We start from the raw sequence: 13102 nt of genomic DNA on the forward strand, positions 1-13102 counted from the left end.
ACACACACACACACACACATACAGGCTGCAAGAGAAGAGAATGGGGGCCCTAGAATCCCCTGCCTTGGTGAAACCGACTGGAGAGCCTGGACTCCCAGGCCAGAGCAGGCTAGGGCTGCTTCCTCCTTCTCTCCCCCACCCAGGGCCGGCCCAGCATCAGCATGATGATGTCACTAGCCTAAAGGAGACACACTGCCTGCCTGGTGAGGTCACCCTGCGGGCGTGTGGTAGCCAGGTCAGGCTGAGTCCAGGACCCTTCTGCTGCAAGTTGTTTGCTGAGGCTGGTGGACTCTGGCTAACTGGGTGCTCCTCCTTTTGACCCTCCCCAGTCCTCCTCCTGGGAGCACCAGGACGCTGGTCAGGAGCCTTGGTGACTAAGAAACTACCACACACGACAGCAGGCTTAGCCACAGCCGCCACCAGCTTGCGCAAGGAAGAGAACAGGCCCAACTGGCCAGACGGGATCCCTACCCTTGGCCTCCCCACCCCCGGCCACGGGCCTCTTTGGGGCCCTGCCCTTTGTGTACCCCACCCGCTCCTAGACAGGCCCTCCATAGGGCTGCTCCCCACCCTGTGTCAAGATCCAGACTTTCTATGTGAGGCCTGCACTCTGATCTCAGGAGGGGAAATTGAGGCTGTCAAGTGCAGATATCTAGCCATGGCACGGCGTCTTTGAGGAAGGGGTTGTTTTGTTGTCAGCATCTCCCTGCTAGTATGTGTGGGGTACACCTAAGGGTCCACTGGTGGGTCTGTGAGAAGGAAGAAGGGAGTAAGTATGAGTCCGTTTGACTGAGTGGAGGGACATATTTGGGTGAGGGTTGGCCAAACTAAGTGCCGGTTCACATGCTTGTGAGGCTATCGTCTCCTTTTGTGAACTTGGAATGTCTTGCACCTATATGTATGCATGACTTATCTTCAGGAGAGTTCAGAGAGAAAAGCTGCCCAATGGAGCCTATGTGGACATGTGTGCACACATACACACACACACACCATTCCATGTGCAGTGCACACTGCCTCAACGGATGGCGGGCATTCCTGTCTCAGGGATCTCTGCACTCATAGTAAATACTTTGATGTTGGTTTCTCTTGGCTTCCGCATATCTACCTGTCGTGGCTGCCCTTGGTCAGTGGTGTGTGGCTCTGTGCCTTTGCATCTGCAACTTGCCTGGAGGGCCACCCAGTCTCCCTCCCCACTTCACCTCAAGACTTAAGGGCAGATTCCTCTCAGGCTCAAGGTGGAGGTACCCAGAGATGAGGTCACTGTCCCTCCAGGTGATGGGAAATTGCCATCAAGATTCCCCAACAGAACAAAACAAAAGCTCTCTTTACCCTTGCTCTTCAGGTTCCTACTAGAGGTTTTCCCACCCTTATCCCCCCACTAGCCACTCCCCTAGGCCCCCCAGCACTCTGGCCCCCTAAGGAGGCCTCTCCCTGGGAATCTGTCAGAGCCTCTGCTGCTGCCACCACCAGAAAAACCAGCTCTAGCTCTAGACCCCGGGTAAGGGTTGTCTGGTGTGGGTTTGGTGGGAAGGGGGGATTCTGCCTGGGGCTAGGGGGAGGGGTCCAAGCTGTCTAGGGTCTCATTCTACTTTGTTAACTCTTCCCTCCCTCTGCTCAGGTAGCAACAGCCTCCACCAGAAAGAGCAGAGTGCGGTGTGAGTTTGAGGCAAAAGAGGACTTGGGACAGTAGCAAAGAAACCCCCTATCTAAGACAGGTGACAAAAATAGCCTCACAAGTCCTTTTCCACACCCTTGGCCTTGGGGTGCTGAGGAACCTTGAAAGCTAGAAGTTTCTCCCTCTACTTTCATCCACCTCCCTTACTTACCCCCCATTGTCCTAAGCCCCCCAGCTTAGTGAAAGCTTCCTAACCTGGGCAACGCGCCCACCTGCAGATTAGTGCCTGGGGAGGGGGGCCACACCAATCACAAAAGGAGAGGAGAACAATGGGAGAGGACAGGCCTTGAGGCAGCCCCAGCTCTGGCCCAGACACAGCTCTCAGCACAGATAAGTCCCCTAAACCCCCCCGGAGCCAGCGTCTGAGCCTGGCTGAGTCACCACAACAGCCAACGTGGGTGGGAGAACCAGAATTCAACTTCTCCCAACCACCCCCCCAATCTTGCCAGCATCCCCCCACTGTGGCCACTTCAGCCCTACCCTAAGTCAGAGTCAACCCCAGCTCTCAGGACACAGCCAGTTTACTGGGAAGCTCAGAGGACTATGGGAACAGCTTCTGAGGCCAGAGGCTTTCTGTGCCAGTGAAGAGTGATCCCCACTGCCCCCTCCACAGCCTTCCTCCAGTTCTGAATTTCACCTTCGCGTTTTAGATTATGTTTCCCTGATCCAGACTCTAGACTTCTTTACTCCCTTCTTTCCTGACTCAGCTCCCCACCCAACTCTAAGCCTTCTCTCTGCCTAGACATTTTCAGTGAAGAGACTGGGCATTCTCTCCTCAGTGGGCTTGCTTCCCCAGATGTCTGGCCACCACTCACAGTGCCTGGAGAACCTGCATCTTCAGGCAATGGTCTAGAAGATGGAACATGGATTCTGTTGTGAGCCCTTTGCCACCATCTCTGTGGTTGGGGTCCTAGGGTGGGACCAAGGTCAACGGGGCCACAGGGCTTCCCTAGGATTCTCCCAGTCCTCTCCACATTGGGCGGGGAAGCTAGCTTCTCTTTCTGGCTTGTCTGGGTTTGGGTAGGTCCTATAGGAAAGGGCCTGCCCCCCTCAGTAAACAGGAGTAGAAAAGCATAGACAGGGCCCCTCCCTTTCTAGGAAAGGAAGCTCAGTCAGAAAGCTAATCCTAACCCTCAGAAAACAGATCTCAGTATTCAGGGAACCCACAGTCCTCTGATAAACCAGGGGCCAGGATCTTATTGAAGGGGTATCCCATTGATTTAGGCCTCACAGCCCCAGGGCAGGAGATGGGGGAGGGAAAAGGGAGGAGACCTCACCTGAAAACTCATCCCATTAAGGAGAGACAAAGAGCCGTGGTGTTGAGGCACCTCCCAAACCTGGGCTCCTCTCCCTGTCAGGGGTGGGGCAGGGCCCTGGGGCTCAGAGCTCCTAATGGCCCAGGAGTTGGATTGGGGGGTGGGCGTGGGGGGATCCAAAGTAATGCCAGGAAGATAGCATCCAGGGGAAAGCTACTCTCAGTCCTGAGAGATAATGCCAGGAACCTTTCCCCCTTCTCTGTCCACAACCAGACTTACTGCCCTTTCCAGAACCCCAGCACCCAACTTCAGCCAGGAGCCAGACAATCATCGAGTCATAGCATTTCAGAGCTGGAAAGTCCAAAGAGATCATCAGGTGCTACATCTTGGTTTACTGTCGTCCAGTTTCCTAGTTACCCAGGTTACCTAGCAAATTAATAGCAGAAATGGAGCCAGAACCCAGGACTCCTGACTTCCCAGTCCAAGCCTTTCTCAGAGGCATGAGATATTCCAGCTTCCTGGGGATCATTAAGGAGATAAATCTACACACAGAGAGAAAGCCTGAATGAGGGTAACAGTGCAAGTGAGACCATCTGGTACTTTTAGCTACGAACATGGGATCCAACCCCCAACGTCAAACTGCAGGTTACACTGAAGATTAGGGCAGCAGCAGATATGTACAAATGGACCCTTAACCAGCATCAGCTTCCTGGAGCAATCCTGGAGTAAGGCTTCCTCTCTGTCCACTGCAACTCAATCAGGGTTAGACAAGTCAAGGCCTATTCTCAAACTAGAAGGGAATCTCCTTTCCCCTTCCCTGGACTTCTCTTAGAAATAAGAGTTTTGTGTGTGGAAAAGGAAGATAGGGGCCATATCTTAGTCACAATTGCATTGCCAGCATCTAGTACCCTGGCTTCATCCAAATGTGCTGATCTTTAATAAATTAGAGAGCAGGAGATCAAGCACTAACCCTGACTATGCGTAATCTTGCAGGTGTCACTTTCCTAGCTATTTCCCTCAATTTTCCCATATATAAAATGAAGGAGTCTAGCAGTGGTCTCATTGGTCCCTTCCAAGTCCTGAGATACCATGGCTCAATTCTTCAAGTATGGGTAAATCCTAAAGGAAAGTGACTTCTGGGATCTCTGACCCCAGGAGCCAGGCCCCACCCTCTTGACCTAAGAATCCTGTGATTCAAGGCTGGATCAGTGGCCCTCTACTATAAGATCAGAAAGAGAGACACCCCACCCCCACCCAGCCCATACACCTAACCTAATCAGAGCTCTCCTTTTGAGGTGGGTGGAAGAGGAGTAGGGGAGTTACTGCTGGTCCCTGCGGAACAACTGAGGTTTCCTTGTTACTGATCCTGGGGCTGGGAATCCAACTGTTTGATCCAGACAACAAACACCCTGTCTTCCCAAGGAAACAGATTTCACAGTTGCTCATTCCCCTGGGAACAGCCCATGGAATCTCAACGTGGCCTCATTGAACACACACAATCACACACACACATACTCTTCCCCACTTTGAAGATACTACATTTCTAGAATTGATATTTGCTAAAATATACATTAGGAACCCAGGTAGCACCATGGTTAAAGCACTTGGCTACTAATCCAAAGGTTGGTGTTCAAACTCACCAGCAACTCCAAAAGAGAATGATGTGATAATCTGCTTACATCAAGATTTACTGACTCAGAAACCCTACAGGGTAGTTCTACACTATCCTATAGGGTCACTATGAGTCAGAATCAACTAGACGGCAGTCGGGGTTTTTTGGTTTTGTTTTGTATATATACATTAGACTAGAAGTGGTAAGGAGTAATGCAGGATGTCTAGATAATAAAATGGGATGTTAAATGAGAACAAAAGATACACTCTATCTAGAAGTTACCTACCCTAGACCCCTTCTCACCTAAATAGCCCCTTCTTTTCCACGCTAATAGTATGCCCAGGGAAAGGGAGTGGTCAAAGTGAGGGAAGTCCAATTCCTGTACGGTTCCCAAACAGGTGCCCCAGTCCCAGTGTTCTAGAGTATCAGTCAGAGGAGAACAGAGGAGAGAAATGCCCTGTCCACTGTCTGGGCATCTTACTTCCTACACCCTGATGACTGCTGAAGCCAGCTCAGCCCTGAGTCAGCCTGAGCTCCTGTCAGCAACTCTGGAGCCCAGGGGCTAGCTGAAGGAAATGCCAGGAAACCCTGAGGTGAATGAGGTCCTCCCCAGTGCCACTTCCCTGTCCACTTATGGTGGGCCACTGTATGTACTCCCCTAGAGACAGGTCAGACTTAGGTAAGGTTTTGGCAGAGGTAGGGATTCCAAGCACAGTGGCTGGCCTGGGGGATGAGGGTGAGGACATGAAGAGAAAGAGCTACACTGGCTTTTCAGGGGCCAGTACTGGCAGGTGGGGGTGGGAGAGAGTGGTTCCCCTGCCCAAAGTCAAAGGAAATAAAATGGGCATGTGTGCATGTGTGCACGTCTATGTGTTTGTATGTATGTGTGCTAGGTTGAGCTCAAAAGCAAGGATCCTGATGTTTCAGGCAAATCCTACCTGTAAATGATGCCAGGAGCAGCAGCAGCAGCCAAGCCTCAGGCCCCCACATCTCGGCTCCCAGGGACAGGGGCATTGATTTAAAGGCAGACCTGCCAAGAGATTCTGAAGTTCCGCGGAGTTCTCCCTGGGAGCCGGCTCTAGAGTTGGAGAGGGCACCGGCCCAGCAGGCAGGAAGTCACAGAGTTTCAGGAAACGACCCACCGCCTATCACACCGGGGTCTCCACTAGGGGACCCAGCCCCGTTTTACCCACCCAGCCGCAACGACCCCCAAGAAGCCGTGATCGGGAGCTCTGCGCTCCCCAGAGCTGCTTCCCACGCCGTGGCCAACAACGACGGCAGAAACCTGGGAACCTGCTCAGCAGGTCAGAACAGGTGCCTCTTCGGGGGCTGGGCCTGGCACGGAGACTCAGGAGCCACCGCCCCCACGGCCTGGGCTAGCTAATGGGCGCCAGGGAGGGAGGTAGGGAGGGAAGGACTGGGGGGTGGGATCCCATCTTCAGCTCAGGGTTTACCTGAGAATGATTAGAAGGGGCTGAGAAGGGAGAGGCAAGGCCCCGGGAGAGGCCTGGGGTGGCTCAAAGAGGGAGGCACCAGGCCAGGATGAACTGGGCAAGGCCCTTGTGGGTGGAAAGGAAGCCAAGCATCCCACACCCCAGCCAGCCTTGCTGCCTCCCGGGAGGGGCCTTGCCACATTCCCCAATCACCTGGAGGGTCTCAGGTCTGGAGCCATAGAACCAGGGAAAGCCAGATTGCGACTGCGGAGGATCCTGGGAGTACTTGTCCATTCCTTATCATTCAGATGAGAAAACATAGTCCTAAAGAGGAGGTAGGGGCTTTCCACAAGGACACACCACTAGAAGTATCATGGTTTGCTCAGATTAGGGCATTGGTTGTCCATAAAGCAGGGAGCCAGTTCAAAGATCCCTGAGAAGGGCTTAAATAATTCCCCCTGGCTCCAACCCAGTACAGGAAAAGTCAAGGGACTTATAAAGAACTAGCCCTACAAGGAATTCCTGACTTCCTATCAGGGCCCTCTGTCAGCCATCCCACTTTCTCAGCTTCAACACCTTCTTGCTACCAGGCCAGGAGTCCCAAAGGTGAATTAGACCAACTTTAGTAGAAAGGGGGAAAAGATTCCTTTCTATAATCTCCATGGTCATTGTCGCACAGGGTCTGGGCAGGGATCACATGTCTGGACTTTGCAAGGACAGTCTTGGTTTCAAATACCTTGCCCCTATACTCCTACAGGAAGGAGCTCTGGTAGTGTAGAGGTTACGAATCGGGCTGCAAACTGCAAGGTCAGCAGTTCGAAATTACCAGCTGTTCCGTGGGAGAAAGATGAGGCTTTCTGCTCCCGTACAGCCTCAGAACCCCCGTACAGGGTCACTATGAGTCGGAATCGACTCGACAGCACTTAACAACAACAACATACTCCTACAAGAGTCCTGGTGTGGTGCTGTGGAATAATGCACTGGACCTAAAGGTTGGTTTGAACTGGGAGGTTGGTGGTTCAATTCACCAACCAGTCCTTAGAAAATCTATACAGCTTGGAAACTCTATACAGGGTTGCTATGAATCGGAATCAACTTGATGGCACTTAACAACAACAACAATACTCCTATAAGTATACTTACGTGGTTATCAGATCATGTGTTTCTGTTTTAGATGCATGAAGTGTGACCAGAAGTTATACAAAATCTTACTAGCCTGACTGGCATAGTTAGAGGAAGGGGGCAGACTCTGAACCCCCTGATAACTTTGTGAAGGAGAGGGGCAAGATCTCTTAGCAGGGCTAGAAACTAAATCTCTAAACATGGGAGAAGAAGAAGAAGAAAATGTGTAGAGAGAGGCAGGAAGGAGGGATCAGAATGGCCAGTGAAGGAGGTTCATTCCATCTAGAATATTTTCTTCCACTACCAACAACTTCACCTGTAGAAATCTTATTTATCTTTCAAGGTTGACCTGAAATGCCACCTCTTCCGTGAAGCCTTCTTAGCTCCTCCTACTCAAATTAATCTTTCTCTCTTCTGTTCTTCCTCAGTCTTTGCTAGTCCCTTTATTATAGCTTATGCACTCATAATTTGTGCAATCTTATCTCCTTAACTAAATTGTAAGTTTCAATTCAAGAAACATTGATTGAAGCCTTCTGTGTGCCAGGGATTCAGTAAATGTGTGAAATGGAGAACAGGATGAAAGTTATAGACTGTGAACTCTTTGAAAGTAGGGCTGTTCTCATTCATCCATATCCCAACACTAAATGAGAACAGAATACATTTTTGTTGAAGGCAAGAATTTATGAATGAATGTCAGTATTAAAAATGTGAGGTAGGGTCAGTGAAGCCAAGACCCTAACTAACCCTGAATTACAATCCTGAACATAGGCTGTGACCCTGACTTCAACCCCAGCTCTGGCTCTAGACCCCAACTTTCAGCAATGACCATGGTAGTGACCTCTTCTGTGGCAGGTCAGGTTTTAGCCCCAAGAGCCAGGCTGGCTGCCTAAACTCCCCAGTGTCTCCACCTCCACATTGGTGAGCCCCTTCCTCTCTTCCAGGACTCAGGTCCCACCTGTGCCAGAGGAGAAGCCCCGCCCCGATGTTGCTTTGAGATCCACTGTGGCAGGGGTGGGGTAGGGCCGGGGGGAATGGGAGGGGGGAGCATCCTGTGCTATAATTATAATTATTACACCTTGGATCCTATCGCATGTTTTCAGAGGAGCTCCTTCCCTTCCCACGGATTCACCCCTCTTGATGAATTAGAACCAAAGAACCACAGGAGAAACTGAGGCATGAGGGTAGGGAAGCATTTAGATCACCAAGTATGAGTCCAGGTCCCATATCTCCCTCAGCCTTTCCATTTGCAATACCCACCTCCCTGCAGTATTGCCAGTCAGTTTTTTTCTCTGAACCCCTGGCTGGGGGCCCTCAGACATGTATCCTCAACTCCAGACACTGAGGGAGGCAGGGCTTTCCAGAGGAGATGTTAAGGCCAGCATGTAACCCATCTTTGTTCATGGGTATGTTCAGGTCATATTAAAGAGCAGACGAAGCTTAGATGTACAGAGGTTGGGAGATGAGGGTACCACCGGCCCAAGAGGAAACACTAGAGCCATGTAGTCACCCCAGATCTTTGCTTGAGATAGGGCTGTTTCCCTCATCTACCAAATATCTCTCTCCAAATCCCTCTACCCTCTTGTTCCCACAATCTGTGTCACAAGGTCATGTTCTCGGGGACCATTCCCTTATGCTGAGACCTTTCCTCTCATCAGCTGGGATGAAGTCTGAGAAAGGCCAATTCCAAGGCTGGGACTGGGAGAAAGTACAAGCGGGTTTCAAAAAGTTCGTGGAAAAATGGTATGAAAGATTTGAAGTCCCCTCATAACAGTGGGAGAAGACTTTTGAGGTCAATGCTGATATCCTAGCTTCTTTCCTCCTCACTGATTCACCATTCTCTTCATGCCTCACCACCTCCCCTTATCTCACCTACATTCTGAGCTCTAAGAATGGGAACAATTCAAGCTAAGGTGGCACCTTCAGCACATATATTTGCAGTCTGCATGCCTGCATGCCTGTGTCCATTTAACAGACAGACATTTCCTGAGCACCACTTTGTACCAGGCTCTGGGGAGGGCACAGAGACACATCAAACATGGTCCCCATCCTTGACTGGGACAGACAGACACTGAAACATGGGTTTCCTATGTGTTTTTGCATGTATGCATGCCATGCATATGTGTGTGACTGTCTATGTGTCCATAACCACTGATGTTCATTATGTGCGTGTGTCCAAGCATCCGCTTACAGCCTTGTCTCTGTCCTCATGGCAGGCTGCACACCTCAGCCAAACCGGTTGGAGTGGGTTGTGCTGAAATTTTTGTTTGTGTCAATGGTACTTGGAGGTGAGTCAGGGGAAGGACAGGGAAGGGTGGGGTGGTGTGGGGGAGAAGAAGAGTGAGAGTGAGGGTCAGATTGAGTGACCGGGGGAGGAGGGAGTGGGTTAAGTTGGGAAGGGCTGGGAGGCGTGGTGTCAGGAGGATGGGTTGGGGGTAGAAGTAAATGAGAGAGCATGGCAGTGAGTAATATCCTGTTTGTCTGCAGTGAGGTCCCTGGTCAGAGAAGAGTTAAAGGCTAGAAGAAAGACCCTTGGGCTTTGGGAGAGTTGTTGTTGTTGTTGTTGTTGTTGTTGTTGTTAAGTGCCGTAGAGTCGATTCCAACCCTTAGTGACCTTGTATAGGGCTTTCGAGGAGCAGCTGGTGAGCTGGAACCGCCGACCTTGCAGTTCAAATAGCTTTTGCAGTCTGGCGCATTAACCCATAGCACCATACCAGGACTCCTTTGGAAGAGTAGAGGGTAGATAATAAATCCAAGAGGAACTAGTTGAAAGTATGGGTGTGGACATGAAGAATGTCAGCACAACTTTGTCTCTCGGATTGATTTTAAGCTATTTCTGATTAGCTCACTGTCTTAGTTTCTGCATAGTTTGTACAAAAATGTGTTGGGGTGCTGACTGACTTTGTGGTAGGAGATTACTGGCATGGAACTTGATTCTGTTCTTCAGGTCTGAGGCCATTACAGGTAGAATCTTCAAGGTCACTCCTCCAGTTCCTCACTCTGATGTCCCCCAACCCATGGTGGGGTGGGGAGGAACTTCCATACAGATAAGAGGGGCTCTGGAAGCCTCCCCTCCACTGAAAGACATGTTTGCTTCTCCCAGTTGGAGTTTCATTGTGCATCCTGTTCCATTAGGATGGTTGCATCCTGTTTTCTAGGAGATTCCATCTAAATGCTACCATGTGCTACCTCTCCTATCACCTCTCCTGCCAGTTCAATGACCCTCAATACCCAGCCCCATCCTTTGATGACAACCACACTTCCTAATAACATCCCTCAGAGCTCAGGGAGCTAGATGTGCTTGTTTCTCAAGGGCCTAAAGCTGCAGTGAGCCACACAGAGGATGAGGTCACTGGATAAGGCACATTTGGACATTTCTCAGTAGGACTAGTTGTGTACAAAGTCCAGACTCCAACAACCTGTTCCCCTTCTTCTTGCTCCAACCTCATGGATTCTCCAAACTTCTGCAAACACACTACCATGGCATCAAGGGACAGGGCTTGGGCAAAGAGACAGATGTCTTTATTCTCTGACTTTGTGTCTCTGGATGTACTGGCACTTTTATAGCCTGGCTCTTGGAATAGTTTCAAGGTGGCCCAGAACCAGGAGTTCTTGGCTGAAGACAATGGCTAACCCCTTGACTGCTAACCAAAAGGTTGATAGTTTGAACTTACCCAGAGAGACCTCAGGAGAAAAGTCTGAAAATCTATTTCTGAAAAGTCACAGCCTTAAAAACCCCTCTGGAGCACAGTTCTACTCTGTAACACAAAGAATTACAAAACAGCAACTGGTTTGGTTTGGTTTAGTATATACTAGAGGTGGACACCTTGTTCTACCAAGTAGTGACAAAATTAGTAGCAGATGTAGCAGCAAAGAGACAAGAGCAAAGATTCTTTGGGATACTGGCAAAGGTTGGGTGTAGTCCTAAGAATGAAGTGAAAGACCAGATTCTAGTGAGGACCGTTGGCTGTGCTCCTCAGTATCCTTCCCTTTTCTACCTCCAGCCTCAGAAAGAGCCAAGGTTGCCTCCCTGGGAGCCTACCTGCTAGAGAACATGGAGAACAGTCCTCAGGGCCAGCCCAGCCATCATAACCTGGGTTCCCAGACACATTTCAAGTGGCATTGAGTCCATCTGTTCTCCTTAAGTCTTTAGCTTCTGTGCTAAATGTATGATTCCTCTCCAAACTAAAGTGCCACATGTTGGCATTCATTCCAAGTTCCTACCACTATTCAATTCAGCTTCCCAGTTCTACAACTGAGTATTGCTCTTGGATTGGGGCAATGGGGATGACAGAACAGCTGCAAAGAAAATGATGGTGCTACAGGTCAAGAAAGAGACCATGAGATCCAGGGGCAGTGACTGACATGGAAAGGGGATGGGGCTATAAAGGAAAGGATGGGAAAGATCTTGAAGGGAGATAACAAGGGCCAAAAGGATCCTGAGGAAAAGGCTGAAGAAGCTTTTCTAATGTCTTCCAGATAGAGGAAAGAGGCAGGAGCTGAGAGGACATAGAGGGACTGGGGAAGGCAATGTTGTTGTTGTTGTTGTTGTTAAGTGCCAGCGAGTCAATTCCGACCATAGCAACTCTGTATAGGGTTTCCAAGGAGCAACTGGTGAGTTTGAACCACCGACCTTGCAGTTCAAACCGACTTTGCAGTCCAGTGTGTTAACGCACAGTGCCACACCAGAACTCCATGGGGAAAGGAATGGAAACTGGGAATTTCTGTAATTTGAGGGCAGATTTTCTTTTAAAGTTTGTTAACATGATCCTCCTTCTATCTGACCCTACAATATTCATTTCACCTTCTTATGAATCCTAATTTTCTCCTTTCTTTTCTTACCAGGGCCCCAAACTCACCTTTGACCTAGATTCATCAAGTCAGTGTTTAGCAGGCAGGTGTAATTGCTCTAGTCCAAGGTTAAGATGTGATACAGTTGTAGATGGACCCCAGTCCCAGATACCCAGACTCTACTTCTGATCAACTCTGAAAGCAGACACTAGACCTCCCTGTTCTAAGGGCAGATTGGCCAGTTTTCTTTTTTACTCCCTCTCTTCTTTCTTCCTTGCTTTCCTCCCCCAACTCCCTTGGTTTCTTTTCTTTCTCTTCCAAGGTATGGCCTTGGTATAGACTAACCAGGGGAGATAGGAGTCCAGGGCAGTTTCCTCTGGATCTAGGGTTAGGGCAGCAAGACACTTACAAGGCCAACTGAAGCAGGACTAGTTCTTACTCCCAGTGCACCCAGAGATTTGGACCCTGTTCTGTACCAGTGTTTGGGCCCAGGAAATAGTGGGATCTGGGAGACTTTGTGCTGACAATGGAGGAGGTGTAGTAGTGCAGGGATATAGGAGAAGCCTGGAATGGAAGCCCAGTAAGACATGTCCCTGGCTCCCTTCCCAGCATCTCCCACCACACCCCTGAAGATGTAGCTCATGCTTTCCTTGCAGGAGCTCCTAGTTACTGCCTGCAGCCTCTAGTACCTCAATTTCTTCTTCAATTTCAGAAGTGACATGAAAGAAGAAAGGCTTCAGATCAAGGTACAGGACAGCAGTCCCTCACCTGTGATGATCAGCAAGAACAGGAAGCATCAATTCATAAGCTATAACGAAAGGGTGGAGGAGCAAAAACTGGAATTTAATCTCCCCTCACCAACCTACTTCTCACCCTGAGTCTAAGCCTCTAATGCCCTGTGGTTTTCTGTGGAGAAATCCTACTCCCAGAAAAGGCCGTACATGCTGATGAACTGTGTCAGGGACTATAAACTGCATCCATAGTTGCTCAACTATATATATATGTTGTTGTTGTGTGCCGTGGAGTCAGTTCCGACTCATAGCAACCCTGTACAGGGTTTCCAAGGCTGTAAATCTTTACGGGAGCAGAAAACCTCATTTTTCTCCTGTGGAACAGCTGGTGATTTCAAACTGCTGACCCTGAGGTTCACAGCCCAATTCGTAACCACTATGCTACCAGAACTCCTATATATATATATATATATATATATATAGAG

The 13102-nt window shown here is 49.7% G+C and overlaps 1 protein-coding gene across 1 annotated transcript in view; it reads right to left on the reverse strand.

Annotated features, from left to right (window-relative positions):
* Nucleotides 1-5669, reverse strand: part of PVRL4 (poliovirus receptor-related 4) — a 16714-nt gene extending 11045 nt beyond the window's left edge. Inside the window, exon 1 of the mRNA XM_006861658.1 lies at nt 5482-5669. Within this exon, the coding sequence (XP_006861720.1) occupies nt 5482-5557 (76 nt within the window). The 5' untranslated portion in view covers nt 5558-5669. The remainder of the gene's footprint in view (nt 1-5481) is intronic.
* Nucleotides 5670-13102: the final 7433 nt, after the last annotated feature.

Source organism: Chrysochloris asiatica, unplaced genomic scaffold (genome assembly GCF_000296735.1).
Source record: "Chrysochloris asiatica unplaced genomic scaffold, ChrAsi1.0 scaffold00042, whole genome shotgun sequence".
NCBI classification, from domain to species: Eukaryota; Metazoa; Chordata; class Mammalia; order Afrosoricida; family Chrysochloridae; genus Chrysochloris; species Chrysochloris asiatica.